The sequence below is a fragment of the Capra hircus genome, chromosome 12, assembly GCF_001704415.2.
Source record: "Capra hircus breed San Clemente chromosome 12, ASM170441v1, whole genome shotgun sequence".
Lineage (NCBI taxonomy): Eukaryota > Metazoa > Chordata > Mammalia > Artiodactyla > Bovidae > Capra > Capra hircus.
This window is the reverse complement of record NC_030819.1, coordinates 75299905-75323678: the sequence shown is the minus strand read 5'-3', so window position 1 is coordinate 75323678 and position 23774 is coordinate 75299905. Positions and strand designations below refer to the sequence as shown.

Here is a 23774-nt window from a genome sequence, read left to right as displayed (position 1 = left end):
AAACTGGTAAATTTTATGATATAAATAGGCGTCTCTAGTGGCTCAGACTGTAAAGAATCTGCCTGCAGTGTGGGAGACCTAGGTTTGATCCCTGGGTTGGGAAGATCCCTTGCAAAAGGAAATAGCAACCCATTCCACTATTCTTGCCCGGAGAATGCCAGACAGAGGAACCTGGTGGGCTACAGTCCATGGGATTGCAAAAAGTCTGACATGACTGAGCAACTAACATAGGATGGAAATATTTTAAATTTCCACAGGGCACAAGACACCATGTGGCAAAAGACAGCACCAGACGGGGACGATATATGCGCACTGTGTCACAAAAAGGGAGTTAACCATTAACTGTGTAATGAATTAGAAGACAGTGACACTGATGTAAATTCAGAACATATAAAAAACTCCTACCAGGCAAAAGGATATCAGCAATTCAAAGAAAACATGAACAATCAATAAAGTTAAAGGAACATCCATAACCTCACTCCAGTCCAGTTCAGTTCAGTCGCTCAGTCGTGTCCGACTCTTTGCGACCCCATGAATCGCAGCACACCAGGCCTCCCTGTCCATCACCATCTCCCGGAGTTCACTCAGACTCACGTCCATCGAGTCCGTAATGCCATCCAACCATCTCATCCTCTGTCGTCCCCTTCTCCTCTTGCCCCCAATCCCTCCCAGCATCAGAGTCTTTTCCAATGAGTCAACTGTTCGCATGAGGTGGCCAAAGTACTGGAGTTTCAGCTTTAGCATCATTCCTTCCAAAGAACACCCAGGGCTGATCTCCTTCAGAATGGACTGGTTGGATCTCCTTGCAGTCCAAGGGACTCTCAAGAGTCTTCTCCAACACCACAGTTCAAAAGCATCAATTCTTCAGCACTCAGCCTTCTTCACAGTCCAACTCTCACATCCATACATGACCACAGGAAAAACCATAGCCTTGACTAGGCGGACCTTAGTTGGCAAAGTAATGTCTCTGCTTTTGAATATGCTGTTTAGGTTGGTCATAACTTTTCTTCCAAGGAGTAAGTGTCTTTTAATTTCATGGCTGCAGTCACCATCTGCAGTGATTTTGGAGCCCCCCAAAATGAAGTTTGACATTGTTTCCACTGTTTACCCATCTATTTGCCATGAAGTGATGGGATCAGATGCCATAATCTTCGTTTTCTGAATGTTGAGCTTTAAGCCAACTTTTTCCACTCTCCTCTTTCACTTTCATCAAGAGGCTTTTTAGTTCCTCTTCACTTTCTGCCATAAAGGTGGTGTCATCTGCATATCTGAGGTTATTGATATTTCTCCCAGCAATCTTGATTCCAGCTTGTGCTTCTTCCAGACCAGCATTTCTCATGATGTACTCTGCATATAAGTTAAATAAGCAGAGTGACAATATACAGCCTTGACGTACTCCTTTTCCTATTTGGAACCAGTCTGTTGTTCCATGTCCAGTTCTAACTGTTGCTTCCTGACCTACATACAGATTTCTCAAGAGACAGGTCAGTGGTCTGGTATTCCCATCTCTTGAAGAATTTTCCACAGTTTATTGTGATTCACACAGTCAAAGGCTTTGGCATCGTCAATAAAGCAGAAATAGATGTTTTTCTGGAACTCTCTTGCTTTTTCCATGATCCAGCGGATGTTGGCAATTTGATCTCTGGTTCCTCTGCCTCTTCTAAAACCAGCTTGAACATCAGGAAGTTCATGGTTCACGTATTGCTATAACCTCACTACTAGTAGTCAATGCAAATTAAATGGAAAAATGTAATTTTCACCCAAAAGACTGACCAAAAAGAAGAAAGGATTTATTAGTGATATACTGTTATGGTATTCTTAGAGAGATGGGAATACCAGCACCACCTGATCTGCCTCCTGAGACATCTGTATGCAGGTCAGGAAGCAACAGTTAGAACTGGACATGGAACAACAGACTGGTTTCAAATGGGCAAAGGAGTACATCAAGGCGGTATATTGTCACCCTGCTTATTTAACTTACATGCAGAGTACATCATGAGAAACGCTGGGCTGGAGGAAGCACAAGCTGGAATCAAGACTGCCGGGAGAAATATCAATAACGTCAGACATGCAGACGACACCTCCCTTATGGCAGAAAGCAAAGAACTAAAGAGCCTCTTGATGAAAGTGAAAGAGGAGAGTGGAAAAAGTTGGCTTAAAGCTCAACATTCAGAAAACTTAGATCATGGAATCTGGTCTCATCACTTCATGGCAAATAGATGGAGAAACAGTGACAGACTTTATTTTGGGGGGGCTCCAAAATCACTGCAGATGGTGACTGCAGCCATGAAATTAAAAGACACTTACTCCTTGGAAGGAAAGTTATGACCAACCTAGACAGCATATTAAAAAGCAGAGACATTCCTTTGCCTACAAAGGTCTGTCTAATCCAAGCTATGGTTTTTCCAATAGTCATATATGGATGTGAGAGTTGGACTATAAAGAAAGCTGAGTACCAAAGAATTGATGCTTTTGAACTGTGATGTTGGAGAAGACTCTTGAGAGTCCCTTGGATAGCAAGGAGATCCAACCAGTCCATCCTAAAGGAAATCAGTCCTGAATGTTCATTGGAAGGACTGATGTTGAAGCTGAAACTCCAATACTTTGGCCACCTGATGCAAAGAGCTGACCCATTTGAAAAGACCCTAATGCTGGTAAAGATTGAAGGCAGGAGGAGAAGGGGTCGACAGAGGATGAGATGGTTGTATGGCATCACCGACTTGATGGACATGAGTTTGAGCAAGCTCCTGGAGTTGGTGATGGACAGGTAGGCCTGGAATGCTGCAGTCCATGGGGAGTCAGACATGACTGAGCAACTGAACTGAACTGTTATGGTAGCAGAAACTGATACAGCTTTCTCAAGAATGATTTGTTAATACATTTAGCTTATACTTTTAGTAAACTCAGTAATTCTACTTTTTAAAATCAACTACAGAAATAGTCATACAAGTGTACAAAGATATACTATACATACATGTGAACACACGTGTGTAATAATGAAATGATATGGCTCACTTAATATTACTACATGCTAGGCATGGTTCTAACAACTTTATGTGTATTGATTCATTCAATTTTCATAATAACTCTACCTTTAGAACCAAGTCTGTTATTATCATCTCCCTCTTGCAGATAAGGAAACTAAGACACAGAGAAGTTAAATAACTTGCCCAAAGTCACAGAGGTAATAAGCAGTGGAGCAAGAATTCAAATCCAGGTGCTCTGCCTTCAGTATCTGAGCTCTTAACCATTATATGTTTACTGCCTCCCAAACCAGGATATTCATTCATAATTTAATAGCAAAATATTGGGACTAGCCAATTGTCCGTGATCAAATACTGATAAAATAAATTATGATCCATCCACTATGCAGAAAAACAAATGAAACAGTGCTGGCGTAGGTACACGCAAGTATTTGTAATACATTAAGTGAATGCATTGAAGAAGAAGAACGCAATGGCACCCACTCCAGTACTCTTGCCTGGAAAATCCATGGACAGAGGAGCCTGGTAGGCTGCGGTCCATGGGATCGCTAAGAGTCGGACACGACTGAGGGACTTCACTTTCACTTTTGTGCACTGGAGAAGGAATGGCAACCCACTCCAGTGTTCTTGTCTGGAGAATCCCAGGTACGGCGGAGCCTGGTGGGCTGCCGTCTATGGGGTTGCACAGAGTCGGACATGATTGAAGTGACTTAGCTGCAGTAGCAGTAGCAAGTGAAAATAAGTCACAAAAAAGATACTGCATTCTTTCATTTGTATCTTAAAAATAACTTCTGTATATAGGTTGGTATGTATATATATTGTTCTTTCCTTTAGACATTTGTTCAAAAATTACATATCAAATAGTTAATGGTATCTTCTGAGAACAGGATTAGAGGGAGTAAGTGAAAAGAGATTTTCATGATTTACTTGGTATCTTTGTATTAGGCTACTTATTTTATAATTGGCATGTTCTTATTTTTAATCCAAAAACAAGTTGAAGCAAGTGAAAAGCAATGAAGTAGAGCAGTATCTACCTAATAATTAAGATGAGATGCTAATAAGCCTGATACTACTTGATCTGCATGAGTCAAGTTAAATTTCCTATGCTCCTGGCCACAGATGGAAAAACCCTAAACCTGGCCAGTTCATTATAATACTGTACGATCAGCGTTCATCATGGTAACAGTATTCAGCATCATTAATGAAGTCAAACTGCTTGGGCTCAAGCTGCAGCTCCACTGTTTACTAACAGTATGACTTCAAGTGAGTCAACCTATCTTCTCAATTTCCTCATTGTAAAACAGGGATGAGAATGTTTGCCCACGTTTCACATTTGTAAATTCCTTAGAGTAACTTCTGCAAAAACTAATAAATATTTTGTTAGACAAAAAATAAATGATGTTGTCGTTCAGTCGCTAAGATGTGTCCAACCCTTGGCGACCCCAGGGACTGCAGCTCTCCAGGCTTCCCTGTCCTTCACTGCCTCCCAGAGTTTGCTCAAATTCATGTCCACTGAGTTGGTGATGCTATCTAACCATCTCCTCCTCTGCCGCCCTCTTCCCCTTTTGCCTTCAATCTTTCCCGGCATCACGGTCTTTCCAGTGACTTTTAAAGAAATAAATAACTTAAGAAAAATCATATACATTTGAAGGTATGTGTACATCTCCCTACCCAAAGACATTAATAACCTCTCCAAGTTAAACTAAGTACACATCTCATATACAGTAAGGGTGGGTACTATCTTGTTTCCTAAGGCTATACAGGCACATGTATGAATACCTCACCGTAACATACAACGTGTTTCTCATGGTCAAAGAGCATCAGAGCCAGTGCAGTGGCAGTGTGCTAGCGAGCGGCTCCGAGCTCTGTCCCATGGCCACAGCCCAAGAGCAAACCTCACCACATCAAGCCTCAGATCTCTCATCTTCCAGGCCTGCACAGTAAACACACTGTTTTCAAACCTTAACAGAGACATTCTATTTTAAGACCAATTCAAAACACTTTTTCCTCCGAACATGTCTTTTCTATTGTTCCTAGATAAAACTATTTTTCACTGGGATGCAATCCGTTCCCTCACACTCTTTCTTTCCCTAGCAAAAGTTCATCTTGATTTTAAGGCATCTTAACCCAAATTCTCACCCTTTGTAGGTTTACTTATAAATTTTTCTTCTGTCTCTTCATTTGACAGTACAATAGCAAGAACTAAGAAATTACAATGCCCTGCCAAAAGTAAGAATCACCTAGAATAAAAGCATGATATGTTACCATCGGCCTATTAAAATCAGGTATTTAGAATTAGGCTTATTTCAGTATTTATATCAACTTTATAGACATATTCTAAACCTACCAGGTCTCGAAATATTTTTCTCAGTATACTGAATCTCTCTTACACATGATTTCTCTCACATCACATCTTACATTTCCAAATAACCTGTTCAAAATGAAGTAGATTATAAAGTCCAAAGAACCCCTGGGAAGGGAGAGAGCAGAATTAACTCAGTCCTTTTCTCATTGTCTCTTGACTCTTTTTCATTCTAGAAGCAGTAACGCGCACATCTTGTATAAATTCAACAAAAGAAAGCCAAGTTAGAAATTCTCCCCTTCAATGCCCTCATTCAGCAGGTGATGAAATCAGGATCTAGAGAAGTTAAGTAACTTCCTCAGAGTCGCATGCTTTGGACTGAAATGATGTCTGATGGTGAGACTGCTAACATCTTTCCATCCAAGGAACAGTCCAGTATTAGAAATCGTAACTAACCACATACATTAAAACTGTGTATTTGCAAGCAAGTATTACAATCACCAGTCCTAAGAAAAATATACATGTCTTGTCAGTATGTCATCTAGAACTTTTCAAGGTATTTTGAAATAATGACTTAAGATATTTACTGTTAAGTTCTCATTTTACAAAAAAAACAAGCTAACCCCCAAAGTACTATATCCTTGTTACCACATCAAAGCTAAGGATAAAATTCTTTCTTAGTGAATTAACTAGTACTTAACACATAAAATCACATTACTTTCACATTTTAGATATGAGTGCTTATATTAAAAGTTTCTCCTGCTTCTTTTAAAGGAAGTAATTTTGAGACAAATAGAAAAATCATTGTAATACTTTTATTAAAATCCAATTTTCTCTAAGTATCATTCATACCTGTTGTTCATCCTCCATGATGTTACTAGCAAATTCAAATACTAGGTCGTTCTGTTGGACCACAGCAGCCATAATAAAGCATTCCCCTTAGATCCACATGAGAAAAATTCCAAACAGGTTCAAGTACCAGGCAGCAGAGACCAGTGAACAATCTGTGTAAATAAGCCCAGCTAGACCTGTGAAGTTACTGTATGCCCAGGTTTTCTTTAAGGAAGGTACTTCAGATTTTCTTGCTTCACTGAGATTTTACTTAAACTGAGGCAATTCTTCTGAAATTTTTCTTCTCTGGAACTTCTTGACCTGAAAAACATAAAGCTTAAATTAGTTATGAGAAAGCAAGCATATTATTTAGAATATAACAGTCAATACAGATGGCAATGTCTCCAAAGTATTTTTTAATGTTTTTAAACAGAAGCAACATGACTAGTGATTTTTTTTTAAACTAGATATGTATTTTCTTTTAAGATTTCATTCCTGCTAAGAAAATGTCACCTCTCATTACTGAAAATGAAGCCATCCTTCCTCCAACTCCCTATTAAACTACAAAGTACTATTAATTAAACACAAAAAAACCCCACCCAGCCATAACTAGGTTCTTGTAATTGCAATAAAGGATACATAAACAGCTTCTTTCTACTAACTTAGCAAACCACACACACAGGAATTGGTACTCCATGAGTAATTTCATAATACATATTTTTTGCCTAAATAGAATCATTCAGACAATTTCTCGTTAGGTCTGATATAAGCATTCAGACAATACCCTTGTTAGGCTTTAAATTCGGTCTAATACATTTAAAGTTTAACAAGTACTGTTTTAAGAGCTTTTAAAAATAAGCAGAAACTAAAGCCCGCTCTTTCTGTTCTCTGGAAAGGTTTCTGGTGAGTAGAATGCTTTACCATGCTTAAGTCTGTCTTCAGTGGCTTCTTCTTAACGCACTGAAATGTGCCCTTATCTCCAGCACAGGCTTGCGAGCAACAGGAAGGAAACAGCACTTGACCACGTCATGGCAAATTAGAACATGCAAAGAACTGCACTTTACAATAGAAAAACAGAAGCGCAACTGAAGAGTGAAAACAGTTTCACAGTGGAGGGAGAAGAGCTTTGCAAAGTGCCTGCAAAGACCTCTGTCTATTTCTTGCTTTGTTTTTTAAAGTTACTATTACTAACAAAAGTCAAAGGAAAATTTAATTTAAAAGTTGATCACAAGTTTGTTACACACTGCATCATATGGTTATGGCCACAAATATGACATAAAGAGACAAAGATATACAAATAATCACATTAGATAACATCTAGTTCTTTGAAACATTATCTACAATTTTAATTTTAAAGAGACAAGTTCAGGAATGAAGCTGATCTCACGAATCACTTTCCCTGAAAACCAGCCAGTGTGTGCTAGCTAAATCACACACTCATTTTCCTAATTTCACTAGTCAATTTCCTATGGGGTTATCATGGATGACTATGGTTTCCCTAACAGGAAATTAAAAATTTTTTAAAAATACATTTTAACGGTTAAGAAGTCAATTCAATTCAGGTGATACTCATTAGCTTCTTACCCAGTGGTTTCCCATACTCACCTAGTCCACTTCTTTTAATAATGTGTTCAGCTCTAACGTTGGGGGATTATTTTTAGCACTACTATTCAGACATTTTTAAATTTTTTAATTGGAGTATAATCGCTTTACTATGCTGTGTCAGTTTCTGCTGTGCAGCAACATGAATCAGAGCTATGTATACATAAACCCCCTCCCTCTTGCGTCAGGCAGGTTTTGAGAAATGCGCCAAGTCTAGAGGTGGGAAGAGCCCCTGCCAGACAGATATATAGAACACACACACAATGGTTTCCTTTAAAGTCTCACCCAATTCTTCTGTACTAGGCTTGTCTTCCCAGGTTGTTCACACAAACCACATTCATTCTTGCCTCCCTTCTCAACTTTTAGTATCACCTACACCTGGAATTCCTCTCCCACTTCTCAGCAGCCATTTCTATGTTCTCCATCCTTCAAAATGCTCAACTCAAGGCCCATTTCTTTTACAGCCTCCCAACCTCCATGACTTGACCTACACGGCCCTTCAAAAATACAACACTTATTGCCCCTACCACAAAATTAGCACTAACTGTATACTGTCTCACGCCTAAAAATTATGTCCCCCTAATTCAACTGAATACACGTTTCAGTGACTATTATTTGCAGAGCAATGTGCCAGGCACCAGGATAATTACAGCAAAGCTTCTCTGGGTAAGTAGCCACTGTTTTTAACATTTCTTCTGTAACTACCAAACCTATGTGCCCATAATAAAAGATAGATATTGATGACAGATAACTGTTTTCTGTCATCAATCTATCATATGTTTACAACCTATCATAGACGTTTAAACTCTTTCTATGTATATTCTTTATAAACAATGACTATAATACTTTTGATAAGAGGAAACCAATATTCTAAACTTGATGAACCATAGTAAGAATAACCAGATAACCAGAATCAAGGGATGCTTCCTGATTTAAAAAGTTGTGTTTTTTTTTTTTCTGTAAAAGGTTGGATTCCAAAAGACTAATCCAAAATCCATTTATTTGTAAATATAAAAGCGACACTGTTCCAATGACCAATGTGAACACGTCTAAGTGAAGTTTCACTTTCTTTTCCACTGCAATCACAAACTTTTTCTTACAAGCACTTCCACAGTGCTATTATTTTTAAAAATTTTTTTTAATTTCAAAAACAGGGACAACCAATCAACATATTTACAAATTATAGTACATACTAGCAACCAACAGTAGTCAACCAAAACTGAAATGATCGCCCATGATCACTAAGACTTTGGTAGGGTAGAAAGAGCCACCATTATTCTGGTGAGTAGCTTTTGTTCACTTCTATACTTTCGTTCACATACTGAGAATGTGTAAGTAAAGGAAAGCTCCTGCATTCTTTTATTGGCTTTATTAGGCCTCTGACCCTCCGTCTTCTTTCACTCTGTCCCACCGCTCTTTCTTTTCTCTGAGTAGGTATACAGCCTACAGCACCAAGGGTGTTCTTGGGAAGAGTTTTTCTAATTCCCGATCCAGAGGTACTACCCCATACATATTGCTGTGCCGTGCTCAGTCATGTCCAGCTCTTTGCGGCCCTATAGACTGTCCTATGGACAGCTCCTCTGTCCATGGGATTCTTCAGGCAAGAATACTGGAGCGGGCTGCCACTTCCTACTGCAGGGGATCTTCCCAGCCCAGGGACTGAAACCACACCTCTTGTGTCTTCTGCTGGCAGGCAGATTCTTTACCACTAGCACCACCTTGTAAGTCTACCCACCCATATTAGACGTACTTAAACTAACAGTTTCAGTAAGAGATTAACATTTTTTCAGTAAGAGATGAGACAAGACACCTAGATCGATGATTCAATTTTTCACGACTGAACTAAGTCTCTTGGCATCAGTCCCTTCTTTCTGCAAAACAGCTATAAGCCACAGTTTCCTCATTCTGTAAAATGACTATACCACCACCAAAATCTAGATTTTCTATGAAGGTGAGATGTAAATGTATGTGCAGAAATGCCTGGCATATAAATTTTACTCAATGAAAAGATTAGCTTCACTGTAATCTAAGTATAGTGCAAGAGATAATGTAACAGGTGCTTAAGTCTCATATCCATACTCCCTGGGAGTCTCCATTAACAGTTATTTGCTAGACTGCAACAAACAACACCGTAGCCCTATATCAACAGAAGTATACTTCTATTTCAGTGCCTAAAAATTTGGCACCTATTTGATAAATTCAGTCGCTTCAAGGTTGGGACCACACCCTGTCTGGCAAGATTCCCTTAAGACAGAGTTCCATTATGCTCCTAATCCAAACAAAACAAATTTACTGATTGCAAACACAAAACCCTCAGCCACAATACTGGCTACTATAGCTAACTCAAGTGGTTAATTTTTGAATAACTTATTATAAAAGATTTCAGATATAATAAACATATGATAGTCAAAATCAGTTTTTAATACTTTTTCACATTTGCTTCCTTAATCCCTAATTGAATACAAATTTAAGCTTCCTTCAAAGGGGCTTTAAACACAGAATCTATAAATCTATCAATTCATCAATTAAAAAAAAAATTACTGCTACCCTTTGAAAGTTACTAGGCCACCAACTCATTACGCTTAACTTGAAAACTGATAAAGGGAACTAATTAAACAAAAAAGCAAAAGTTTTTAGATTAGACAGCTCTGGCCCAAAGAAGGTAAAATACAACAGCTTAGAGCAATGGATGGTTGAATGACTACTTTTAATTTGAATGACTATCTCTAATAAAGCATTCAGACTGTGTGTGTGTGTTCATAAGGCTGGGAATATTTAAAGAAGTGGAATTATGTAGTAACTCCAGATGCCAAGTACCTTAATGCAAAGTATTTTTATATGAAGTGGTAACCAAATAAACTGCTTTTTTCAACATATAGACATACTCATCATAATAGTTTAGAAAAACCATGAAACTAGAAGAAATACAATGAAGACTTTAAAAAAGAATGAGAAAAGTGAGAGAAGAAAAGCTATTTAAGTTAGAAATGAGAAGCAAGCAATAAGTCCATAAACTGTAGTGAATGGAATGATTCTTACGTAACAGATCATAGTTAGGCTTTTTCAATCTTTTTTGAGTATGGTAGAATGCTTTCTATTATCTCTCAGCAGAAATGAAAATAAGAAATCAGTGGTATCAAGATAAATTCTATATAACCTTCCACAGACCTGTCTATTCTCAATCTAAAAAGTATGGAATCACACACTTTTAGGTGAAAAGAATGTATGGATTACCTAGGAAAATGTATTCACTGAACACTTAAGAAAATTTGGGCCCAGAGCAGTCTGACTTGTCCAAGGTCACACACAGTTAGTTGACGGCAAAGAAAGCAACAATTCTCTGCTTTTCTCCAATTCCCAGCCCAATTCTCTATTCAGGCCTCTCTATCTGCATTAATAGAATTTCATTAGTATTTTTCATTAGCAAAGTATCTGGACAGGTAAGAAATCCATTACACAAATATCCATATCATTTCAGTTCATTCTCTCCTTAGTGTCCAACTCTTTGCGACCCCATGAACAGCAGCACACCAGGCCTCCCTGTCCATCACAAACTCCCGGAGTTTACCCAAACTCACGTCCATTGAGTTGGTGATATCATCTAACCATCTCATCCTCTGTCGTCCCCTTCTCCTGCCCTCAATCTTTCCCAGCATTAGGGTCTTTTCAAATGAGTCAGCTCTTCACATCAGGTGGCCAAAGTATTGGAGTTTCAGCTTCAACATCAGTCCTTCCAATGAACACTCAGGACCAATCTCCTTTAGGATGGACTGGTTGGATCTCCTTGCTGTCCAAGGGACTCTCAAGAGTCTTCTCCAACACCACAGTTCAAAAGCATCAATTCTTCGGCACTCAGCTTTCTTTATACTCCAACTCTCACATCCATACATGACCACTGGAAAAACCATAGCCTTGACTAGATGGACTTTTGTTGACAAAGTAACGTCTCTGCTTTTTAATATGCTGTCTAGGTTGGTCATAACTTTCCTTCCAAGGAGTAAGTGTCTTTTAATTTCATGGCTGCAATCACCATCTGCTGTGATTCTGGAGCCCAGAAAAATAAAGTCTGACACTGCTTCCCCATCTATTTGCCATGAAGCGATGGGACCAGAAGCCATGATCTTAGTTTTCTGAATGTTGAGCTTTAAGCCAACTTTTTCACTCTCCTCTTTCACTTTCATCAAGAGGCTCTTTAGTTCCTCTTCACTTTCTGCCTTAAGGGTGGTGTCATCTGCATACCTGAGGTTATTGATATTTCTCCCGGCAATCTTGATTCCAGCTTGTGCTTCTTCCAGCCCAGCGTTTTTCATGATGTACTCTGCATATAAGTTAAATAAGCAGGGTGACAATATACAGCCTTGATGTACTCCTTTTCCTATTTGGAACCAGTCTGTTGTTCCATGTTCAGTTCTAACTGCTGCTTCCTGACCTGCATACAGATTTCTTAAGAGGCAGGTCAGGTGGTCTGGTATTCCCATCTCTTTCAGAATTTTCCACAGTTTATTGTGATCCACATAGTCAAAGGCTTTGGCACAGTCAATAAAGCAGAAATAGATCTGTATAGTATCTGTAGAAAAATATCTGTATAGTATAGTCCAGTTTCTATACTATTCTGTGCAACCCCTTTGATACCTGGAAAATCATTTTCAGTAATATTTTTACATTGAATAACTGAAGCAGAGGAGTTTCTAGATCTATTATTGTTTTAAATCTTACAATTTTACTTCAGTTGTTCTTTCCCAAGTTCTATCATATCCTGCTATTTTGCTTTACCTTCATTCAGCCTAAAGTGAAAAGGAAACATCATTAAGCGTTTCTATAAAGCTACCACAATTTAGTAGGTCATTAAAATACTGTAAACTCTAATTGACATTTTTCTTACTAGTTCTTTGAATACAATACTGCTATCACAACTAAAATACCGTAGATGAGAAAAAATTACTAAAACTTACCAAAATGTAGTTACAGTTAAGTAACCAGACTTAACACTTCCCCAAGCAAGGGTAGTCTCTAAGTTCCTACTGAATGAGGAAACAAACAAACAAAAGACATCAATTGTAAAAATAAATCTCATTGCACAGTCCTCTCTAAACCAAGGAGCCAGATTCAATCCCTGGATCAGGAAGATGCCCTGGAGAAGAGAATGGTCACCACGCCAGTATTCTTGCCTGGAGAATTCCATGGACAGAGGAGCCTGGTGGGCTATAGAGCCCATGCAGGCACAGAGCCAGACACGACAGAGCAACATAAACAAGATAGTGGAGGAAAAAATACAAGTGAACATCACAAGAGGAGCAAATCATTCCCTGCCACATTCAGAGTTCTCTGAATTCAAAGAGAAAATGTTCCTATACTCCAACCTTTAAATTTAAATGACTTCAAATATTCAAGAACTTAAGAAAACAGAGAAAAAGGTAAAAGGGTACAGTCCACGGGGTCGCAGAGTCGGAGCCGATTTAGCGACTGAACAATAATCTGTTAAGCAGCTCCCCAGCTTTAGGCATCTGTCATTGAAAGTGAGGGGAGGCAGGGGAAGTGAAGTACCTAGATCGTCTTCCAGAACATAGTTGTATTTCCATGTGAATGAAACCCAAATTGATGTTTTCTGTATTCTGATGACATCTGCAGAACTGAAGCATGCCTTAGAAACCTGAATAAGCTCACCTTAGCTTCAACTACGTTAAATAAGAAAAAAAAGAAAAGAAAACCCCAAACCCACAAAGTCAATATGATCAAGGAAACAGGCTGAATTCTCTGTGCTTGGCCTCTTCGCTGACACCCCAGGACAGCTCCAGGACTTGGAGGGCAGGCAGCAATTGCTCACTCACCCAGACCTGAAAGGCCAGTTCTTTCACATTGCTCTCCACTTCCCACCATTGGCCACTCGGGCCTACCTGGTGTCAGGTTACACTCAGGCAGCAGTCACAGTACCTTGCAAAACCAGATCACATACCTAGACCTGTTCATACCTGTGGTCTCAAGATTAACCCTTTTTCTGAGCCTGTTCTGAAAATAAGAAAATTTAAAACCGAAGCGAAAAAAAATAAAACCAATGAGAAATACTCAACAGTAATCAGGTATTGTTTTAATCCCGGGTCATGAAAAAGGTTTTACTTTCTCCAAATGACTGAAAGTGATCATTGTCAAAATGTCATTAGTTGATGCTTTTATTATGCAAATAAACTGAATGAAGGAGTTTTCTTACCTCCAAGCAAGCTAAATCTGAACTCTGATGAAAACACACCTGCTTGGGAATACAAATATGCTGAAATGTGCTTATCAGCAAGACCTGTTCGGGCAGTTAACAATTTTCTTCCTATAACAAACAAGAAACAGCTTGCAAGAAAGCTGTTTCATTTATGTGGTTGTTTAGACTCCTGTTTAACATTTTCATCTTCTTAAAACAGACATGCTCTACAGCAGCGGGTCCCCCATTCCAGAAGACAGCACTTTCCCATCCAAAACACTGCTTCTTTCTGGCCCAGAGTGAAGGCGAAAAGGCCAGGGATACTGCTGAAAAGCCCACAGGACATCTTGCTAAGGACATGCCTCCCCCCACCTCCAACTCCCACAATGCGCAATATTCTCCTAGAAGAGACTGTTAGTCTGTCCTAAGAAGTTTTCACTCTTAAGGAAGAGATACACCATCAGCTGAAAACAAAATTGAAGGCCACAAAGAAAGTTTAATGGCCACAGACTGCATTATTAGGTGACAGCTGCTCCATGTGTTCAACTGAGGGGTCCTTACTACCTTTAGTCTAGTTCCCCTTGCGGCTCTTCACCCTGCAATAGGAATAATTCACCAGAAATGAAAATAGAACCAACCGACTTCTCTACTTAAAAGTAATCAACATAACACTGTAAATCAACTATACTTCAATTTTAAAAAACTAATCAGTGGCTTCCATTGCCTATAAGAAAAACTTCAAGTCCATTAACAAGGCTGAAGTGGCTCTTCATGATGCCCCAAAAGGTATGAGGACCTGCAGCCATCAGATGCGTAAAGCAGGATATCTGAACACGTGCGCAGAAGGGTGAACGGGAATCGTTCACAGACCAAGTTTAAAAGGACACCCAGGCCACAGTATTACGGCCCTTCATTCCCATCTCAGAAACAAGTACACTGGCATCTCTGCAGTTCACAGCCCCTCCTGGCCCGCTGCCCCACCCCTGAAGTGAAGAAGCCAGAGTCCGTCCTGCTCCAGTTCCCCCAGCGCCCGTACGTCCCACCCTGTCCCAGGCTTGCTGGCCCAGTTCAGAGCTTTCCACATCTTCTTGAGTAATCATAGCCTTTCATACCTGTGGCATTTTAGGGGCCTCTCCCAAGTCACACTGGGACCCAAGTCAAGGACATAAACTCTCGAGAAGCAAAGCACGTTTACCTTTTCCCAAGTTACCAGCAAGTCCGATGGACTCATCCTCATGCACAAAACGTCCTGGTCACTATGCGTGAGAAGGTCTCCAGTTTCATAGCACACCCCTTTCTTCTTGGAACAATAAAAATCGATTGTCAATAAGTTCGGCTATAATCAAACGATCCTGGTGCTCCATGTCAGGATCCTTAAAATGGGATTCTTTCTACAATCATCCTCATAATTACCTGGCTCGTGCCTAAGATGGTAAACTCAAGGACACCAAAAAAACTAGAAGCAGCAAAACCACAAGATGAGAAATGAGACAGTGGAAGGGCAATGGGCTGAGTATAAATTCCATACGTAACTTTATATTTTCCTTTTGCACAAATCTCAGATCGAAGCAAACTTTAAATACCATTCACAGTTTATATAAAGATTTGTAACACAGGGAATTCTCTGGCAGCCCAGTGGTTAGGACTCCATGCTTTTCACTGCTGAGGGCATGGATTCGATCCCTGGTCGGGGAACGAGGATCCCACAAGCCACGCAGTGTAGGAAAAAAAAAAATTATAATACATAACAGTTCAATTTTTAGGCCTTCTTACAACATCCATTTTCACAAGAAACCATGCTCTCTACTGATCAACTTGGCAGTAAAAAAAAAAAACAAAAAAACAACTGATGATACTTAGTGAACTTCCCCTAAACTCAGCACTGTGGGAAAGACAAAGAGATAACGCATGGGCTGCTTTCTATGGAGCTTACAATCTAGTTCAGGAAACAAGACCAAGAGAGAAAATAACTGAACATTGAAAGTCAGTATTTAATTAAACGTTAATAAAGCTGGTCGATACTGCAGCATCTCCGAAGAAAGGACGGTCAAATGGGTCAAGGAAACACTTTAGACAGGGAAGAACCTAAACTCAACCTTCAAGTGAGGCAGGATGTGGAGAGACTGTACAGAAAGGGAAAGATAGCCAAGTATAGTGTGTGTGCACACATTTCCTTAGGCAGGCATACATGTGTACACGCGTGCACATGTGCATGGACGCGCATCTGTGTGAAGGCTTAGACACAAAGGAATAAAGAGAATTAAAACCAAGGTAGGCATCCCTGGTGGCCCAGTGGTGGAGAATCCACCAACCAACGAAGGAAACACAGGTTGGATCCTTGACCTGGGAGGATGCCCCAAGCTGCGCTGAGGAGCAGCTGTGCCCACCGCCACCCCGGCACAGCCGTCCTCCAGCCACGGAGCTCAGCCGCTACAGCTCCTGAGCCTCACACCCGAGAGCACACGCTCCAAGAAGGGCCACCACACCGCAGCCGGAGAGCGGCCCCGCTCGCTGCAACCAGAGAAGAAAAAGCCCCAGCAGCAGCGAAGACTCAGCATACCCAAAACAAAAATGAATGAATGAATGAATAAACAGAACCCAATGACCAAGTAAGTTTGGAGACAGTTAACAGACTGACCAGATATAAGAGCTGACAACGGCAAACAGTAGAAAATGTGAACCAAAGCAAAACCAAATTATGGAGAGTCTTGAAAGTCAGGCAGTGGAATGCAGGCTTGATTTGGAAAGAAGAAGTGGAAAGTTCCTGGAGGTTTTCAAATCCGGTTGCAGCAACACTGTGTGGTCCCCAAGATTACGAAGCCCAAAGCAAGGGGGTCGGGTAACTACCATCTAAAAATGATGAGGACAGTTTAAACAAACATCCCATAGCTTGACTGCTACACTGGTATTAATAACTTCTAGCCACTGATGTGTATACTATCCTCCTTAAATTCTTCATTAATTACATGTAACAGAGATTCTCCACAATGGTTTATAAATCACCCAGGGTATAGGAAAATTATTTAAAACAAGCAAAAATTACTTCACTAGTTTACATCAAGTTTTTATTCTTTGCCTAAGGATTAAAAGAAGGCAGAAATGGAAAAATTAGATTTTAAAAAAGATATGACTCATTACCATACAACTTTTCTTATAAGTTAATCAACTGAACCTCAAAACTGTCCTATATCCATTTGGACACTACAGAAACTTTGAAATATATGAACTCGCTGCATCTATGGATGACTGGATATTGCTGTTTATATTATTAAATATCCTGAAAAGATGATGCTGATTCAGTTATTCAGTGAGAAAGGATATGACATCCATGACTTAGGAAAGTTTCTTAGTCATTTAATAGAGACTTCTAGCACCAACTTTCAATGAATCTTTACTTTCTTCCAGGGCAATGTTTAGAGGAAAGAAGTTCCTGTAAAAATGTCTATTTGCATTAAACTTGGCTCTTTATTAGATGTATTTTCTGCTTTGTGGCTTTGCTTGATTCTTCAGAAGTTCAAGAATTCAAAGTTGCTTTAGTAGATATAGTGGGAACTTACTAGATTTTAAAAAATACTTTAGCATGAAGACACACTTAGAAATTTTACAACAGCACAATAAGGTCCATTATATTATAACTTCTTGGTAATATCTAGTGCCTAATAAATGCCTTACAATTTACAAAACAAGACATATCATACCACGCGTGCTAAGTCGTTTCAGTCAAGTTCGACTCTTTGAAACACTATGGACTGTAGCCCACCAAGCTCCTCTGCCCATGGGCTTCTCCAGGTAAGAATACTCGAGTGGGTTGCCATGCCCTCCTCCAGGGTACCTTCCCTACCCAGGGATCAAACCCACATCTCTTACATTTCCTGCACTGGCAGGCAGGTTCTTTACCACTTGGGCCACCTGGGAGCCCGACATATACATACTACTTAATTCTTAAACATCTTTACAACCACTGACATTGCTGTACAGACAAAAAACCATGATACTTATCCTCAAGGAATTGAGAAGGGGATAATCATAACATTAGAAAAAAAGTAAGAAGAAAATAATAGCTGCGGGTGGCAGGCTTCATATGAAAGTACTTTGCTGTATCTGTCATTTAATTGTCATGTCGGTAACAACCATGGCTTCAGAGACCAACCACTTAAGGGCAAGGACTTTATTAAGGTCACCACCAAACCCCCACAGCTCACCCAGATGGTCATGAACAATATCTGTCAAAGAAATACTCAAGATGCTCAGAGACAGTTTGAGTACGTGTCTGACCTCAGCTCACACTCATTCACTCATGCATTCAACAAATATCCCCTGAGTACCTACAACATGTCAGACTCTGTTCGAGGTGGCAGGAATACAGGAAAAAAACAGACCATTTCTGCCTTCATAGGGTTTCTAATCTAGTGATCTTGATGATCCCCCTCAACAAATTCTGCTTTGTCAGGCAATATGGCTGTCTTACAACCCATGAACAGAAGCCCTGCCCCTCTTCTTCACATCTAACTCCCAGCTACCTCCAAACCCCTGTCAACCGGACACAGAAAATGTGACCTCTCTAAGTGGACAGGAAGAGCTGTGGGGTAACTTCTTACCTTTCATAAGGAGCGGGGAAGGGAAATTTTGAGGTGAAAATAGATACAGCTAAATCCAATGGCCAACTTCTTACAGGCAAATCTCAAGGCCACTACTTCCCTTTAATTTTTAATTTGACTTTTGAGTTAATTGAAAGTTAACAACAACTAAAAGGCTTATACAGAAGGGCATGGCAACCCACTCCAGTGTTCTTGCCTGGAGAATCCCCATGGACAGAGGAGTCTGGTGAGCTGGGGTCGCAAAGAGTCAGACATGACTGATCGACTGACAAAAGGTTTACTGGGGAGTTTTCTTTTTTTTAAAAAAACCATTCCCTTCACAAATATAAACACTTCAAGGAGAAGAGTACATTTTCCCTGTATTGTCTTCTCCTATATACCAGGTAGCCTTCAGAAGTCATATTAGTACTATCTACATTCTTTTATTTATTTCACAAGGACTCACGAGGGACCTACCTGCTTGATACCGGTGAGTAAGGGGCACAGGAAAGAGACCAGTAGCTAAGACACTATGGGCAATCTGTCTATCAGCTGAGACCAGAGATGCAGCAGGATTAGACACAAAACTCATTTTCCCATGTTATTCAGTAATTATTTGCTGGGGGGACATTCTAGATAGAAGGAGCTACGGTAAACCTAAAAGCTTAAATCACTGAATAAAGATGAAATGGGAATTTAATGAAAACAAACTTTTTCCTAGAAGCACACAGGATCTGGCATCAGAAGACCTGGGTTCAAATCCTAGTACTGCCATGTAATCACTTTATTTCCCTGGGTAAGTCAACCTCTGTGACCTTTCTTTCATCCTCTTAAAAGCTGTACCTACTAAGATTTTACTTTGTAAACCACCAAGTGCTCTAAAAGTTTTAAAGAATATTGATACACTAAAATACAAAAAAAAAAAAAAGAATGTGTATCAAAATTTGAGTCCATCATATTAGCTTATCATTTCATATTGAAGGCCAGTTTTTTATGACCTACAAACATTTCACAAAAAGTAAACACATTTTCATATTTTCTCTATCTAACTGTGATCCATACAATCCATATAACACAAAACAAGCCTGTGACATGCCTAGAATCGACAAGTGACAAAAGTTTAATGAACAAGCTTTATATACTTGACGTGTCCCCCTAATGGGAAAGTAGAGCAGCAACTGTACATCTGTGTCTCTGTTCCTCTCATCGTGGTTTAACTGACAGGAAGCAGAGAACAAGATATGACATACAAACATCAAGTACTTCCTGCCTTCTCTGCTACATCTTTATGTCTTGTTTTATAAATAGTCCCATAGTCTATGTGAAAACGCATCAAAGCCTGGTGCCAGAAGCATAAAGATGCAATTGGTGAAGCCTGCTTACGAAAACAGAACAAATAAAAAGGTACTCTGAGGTGGGGATCTAAGTTCATTTCACACATGAAGACTCATTATTCATAGTTTTCTCGAGAAGTATTTTTAGGAGTAAACACCTTACAAATTAAGACTTGAAAATCACAATGACGGACTACAAGATGAAATGTCTGAACAACAGAACGGCCCTCAAACTATTTTACCCAACCGGTTAGATAACTAACACTTGACTACACAGATAGAAGACCTTCCCATTCAGCTTTTACCTCTCATAAAAGATAGCCACCACTCAAAACGGAAACAAAAATCCTTCCAACAGGCAACTCAAAACAGCAGTACGGATACCTTGCCTCTTGGATCTCCAGACATTTTTGCTGTGGCTTCTGGTAAGCACTTTTTCCAGATCACCATTCGTGTCCCCTCTGCCAATCACACGATCTCTATCCCCTGGTTCTCTTCTCAGAATACCCAAAACTTGGCTCACATCATTTATTCACATATGTTCACCCATCAACTATAAACAAACCAAACAGAACTCCATTCCTAATAGGTCAAGTCTTGCTGTTTTAAGTAAGTCATTTTAAGCAAGCTTTCAATTAATTACAACTAAAACAGAGATGTTCACTTTTCATCAGGCCTAGCTGCCTCCCCAATGAATAATTCCTAAGAGTCACCTCAATTCATCACTCACTTGTCTCACATTCCATAAAAACCTACAATACAGTCATCTTTTCCATTCATAATGGTTAGTTCTCACCTAAGCTATAAGCTACCGCAACCACAATTTCACCAGGCAATAGTGTCCTTTGTCTCTAGGTCAGTGTCCCCATGACTCAATATTTTACTGCAGGCAAGCTCATCTGCGGGTTTTTTCTTTAAGAGAATTTAATATACGCATAAAAAATCAACTCTAAGCATGGCACCATGCTCCTAAAGTAAGTAATATTTCTTAAAATGAGTACCCTGGATAACAACTGCGTTTCTATTCAGTATTTTCCAGTGAAAATACCAATGTATACTTTTCAACAGTGTAAGAGTCTAGTGCCTTCCCAGTGTGTCTGCAGTATATCTCTGCTCTTGCTTGTGAGTGTATTGCCCCCAGCTGTCCCCAGTGTCTAGGGAATACATGTTCCCTGAGCCTTAAGGGAAGTGTCCTTCTCCTTACACATCAGCTCCCTTCCCACAGCCTGGGGCTCTGATGCTCTGTCAAAGCACCCCGTGTGAGGGTGCTCGGTCACATCCAACTTTTTGCCACCCGGTGGACTGCAGCCACACAGGCTCCTCTGTCCATAGGATTTCCAAGGCAACAGTACTGGCGGGGGTGCCATTTCCTATTCCAGAGACTCTTCCCACCTGAAGAGATCAAACCTGAGTCTCCTGCATCTCCGGCACTGGCGGGAAGGTTCTTTACCACTGTGCCACCTGGGACGCCCTTGAACCACTCTACATGGGGAGGAAAGTCTCAGGGCGTCTGCAGAGAACCTAGCGTGTACCACCTTCTTGACCATCATTTGCTAACAAAGGCAGCAACTGTTCCGTTCTACCAAGTGCAGACGAGCAGTACATCTTCCTTCCAGTTTATTTCTAAGACTAACAGGTTATAAATTATCCCATAACAACCACATATCTGTCTCTGGCCCATAGACAAAAGGATCAAATGTAACAGCCAGTTTTAACAGTTCATACCATGAAGTCTTTCGAATAAACAAATAACTTACACAAATCTTCTGTTTCTAAATACAAATGGTCTTAACTGTCTCTGAAACTAAAACACATATAACTTTAATTCTGATGAATTCTAATTTAAATCTAAAATCTTCACATTTTTCTTCTTCATGCTTTAATATACATGTGTGTTTTGTGTGGTATATGTTAAACCTTATATAAATAGTATCATACTGTATATATTCTTCCAGCATACTTTAGCAAGCTTCTTTAAGACATAAAATTCTGAATAAATACAAAGGTTACTTGGAAAGGAATTTTAAACATTCGCGAGGACTTAGTGCTTAGAAAAATATTATTACCAAAGAAAGATAAGTCATGATTATTTGGCTTCCACTATAACAAAGAGAAATATCTTAGATACACAAAGCAGCCCATCTTCAGTGATGCCTCTCACAACATGTTCTGACCTTCTGCAGAACAAAGGTAGCTCACCTTAAGAATGTCATGTGCAGAGATCTTAACAAGAAGTCCAGGGGGCTAACCCCCGCAGTCTCTAACTTGCGTGAAAGGTGCAGTCTACATACCACCACCAACGCTGCATTGGTCCCATCTGTATGGCTATGTCTAAACTGCAGTAAGAAAACCTCTGGCTGCTGTATTCCCCCGCATCAAGAATACTACAGGCAATAAACAATTGCTGAATGAATCCGTAAATTATATAGGAGGAAAAGTAAGATAATAAAAAAAATCCAGGAGACCCCTGAATTGCATGACTTATGAGAACCTTTCCAATTACATAAATCCTGTGACTTCTACTTCCATTTGTTCCTCTGTGTTCCTACTACTACAAATAGAGACACCGTGGAAAATAGCTCAAAAAAGAGAGCCAGGGCAATTTGATATTTTGAGAACTTAATGAAAACTTTGATTTCTTTCTCCCCTCAACCCATGCACACATATGCAAAGTTGTGTTTACTCAGGGGTTGCATTTCTTTGATAATAAACCACTGTGTTTTCATTCCCAATTAAAAAAAGAGAGAGCGCGTGCCAGGGATGACTATGAAAGAAAGGTCCATGTTTCACTTTTTACAGCAAATCCCACATTTACATTACTGAATTTTGGAAATCTTACATAAAGATCCCATATCAAGTTTATAACTAAAGATGCAAGAATTACTATCATTATAAGAAAGAATTTTAAGGAAACAAGATGAAACACATCTCAGGAAGTAAGACGAAACACTAATTATGGCAATAAATCTGGTTAGATGTAAAAATCTAATTCAAGGTATTTGCTAGTTAAAAGTTTATCAGTATATTGGTTATACCCCAATACAAAATAAAAAGTTTAAAGTTTGGGGGGAAAAAAAGTTTATCAATGTCAATTAACACTGTATCAATTATGTTTTAAGAATCTTTGTTCTAAAATGCAATTTTGAAAAATATTTGAAAGTGATGATTCTAAAGGCTAAATTATTTCTAACAAACTATTATCTCCAACTGGTTAATGGATATCAACTGGAAATTATCATTTACTCATCAGAAGTATGCCTAGAGCCATCTTGTTAGTTATAGGGAACAGATATACAGTCTTATGTATAACTTAATTCTGAATCTAGCTCATCTCCTTCACTGAAATGATGATTTTTTTTTAAACTGATGTAGGGTTTACTCACCACTTCTTTTTAAAAAATCAACTTCTGGTCCTCATCAAATTAAACATTATTTCTCAGTTACACATAAATGTGGAGGGAAAATAATCTACCCCTTACATAGCACAATTTACTATGAAGTAGTTCAACCAAAGAATGCAATGACATGCCCATCACCCAGCTTTATATTAACATTTTTCCATAATTTGTTTCAGTCTTAAGAATAAAAAGGTCAAATATAAATATGCATATATCCCTCTCCAATCTCTTCTGACCATTCTAAAATTGCTGTTGCCCAACTGCCTATATTTTTATAACTTTACTTCATATGTATCAATGATAGTACTGTTTTTATGTACGTAATAGGGATTTTAATGTATCTATCACAAAATTTTTACTCAGAATTGTCTGCAATAAACTCTACTTAATAAATGGGAGGCATGCTACACTGCTGAGTGTTTAGTGGTCAAATGCGCTAATGTCCACAGCTTATTCTAAAGACATCACCTGCCCACTTGCTCAGGGTCCTAGCTTCCCTGGTGGCTTACCATGCAGGAGATACAGGAGACTCAAGTCCAATCCCTGGGTCAGGAAGATC

General features: G+C 39.4%; 1 protein-coding gene across 4 annotated transcripts in view; it reads right to left on the bottom strand.

Moving 5' to 3' along the window:
- The window catches only part of ELF1 (E74 like ETS transcription factor 1), a 115862-nt gene that overhangs the window by 53622 nt on the left and 38466 nt on the right, over positions 1 to 23774 (bottom strand). For 2 of the 4 annotated variants that reach the window (XM_018056807.1, XM_005687403.3), the window contains exon 2: positions 6139 to 6438. The exons of 1 other annotated variant lie outside the window; for it this stretch is intronic. In XM_018056807.1, the coding sequence (XP_017912296.1) occupies positions 6139 to 6210 (72 nt within the window). In that variant the 5' untranslated portion in view covers positions 6211 to 6438. Of the gene's footprint in view, positions 1 to 6138; positions 6439 to 7038; positions 7055 to 23774 lie in introns of those variants that run through there. One more of the 4 variants, XM_013968117.2, reaches the window with a different exon arrangement.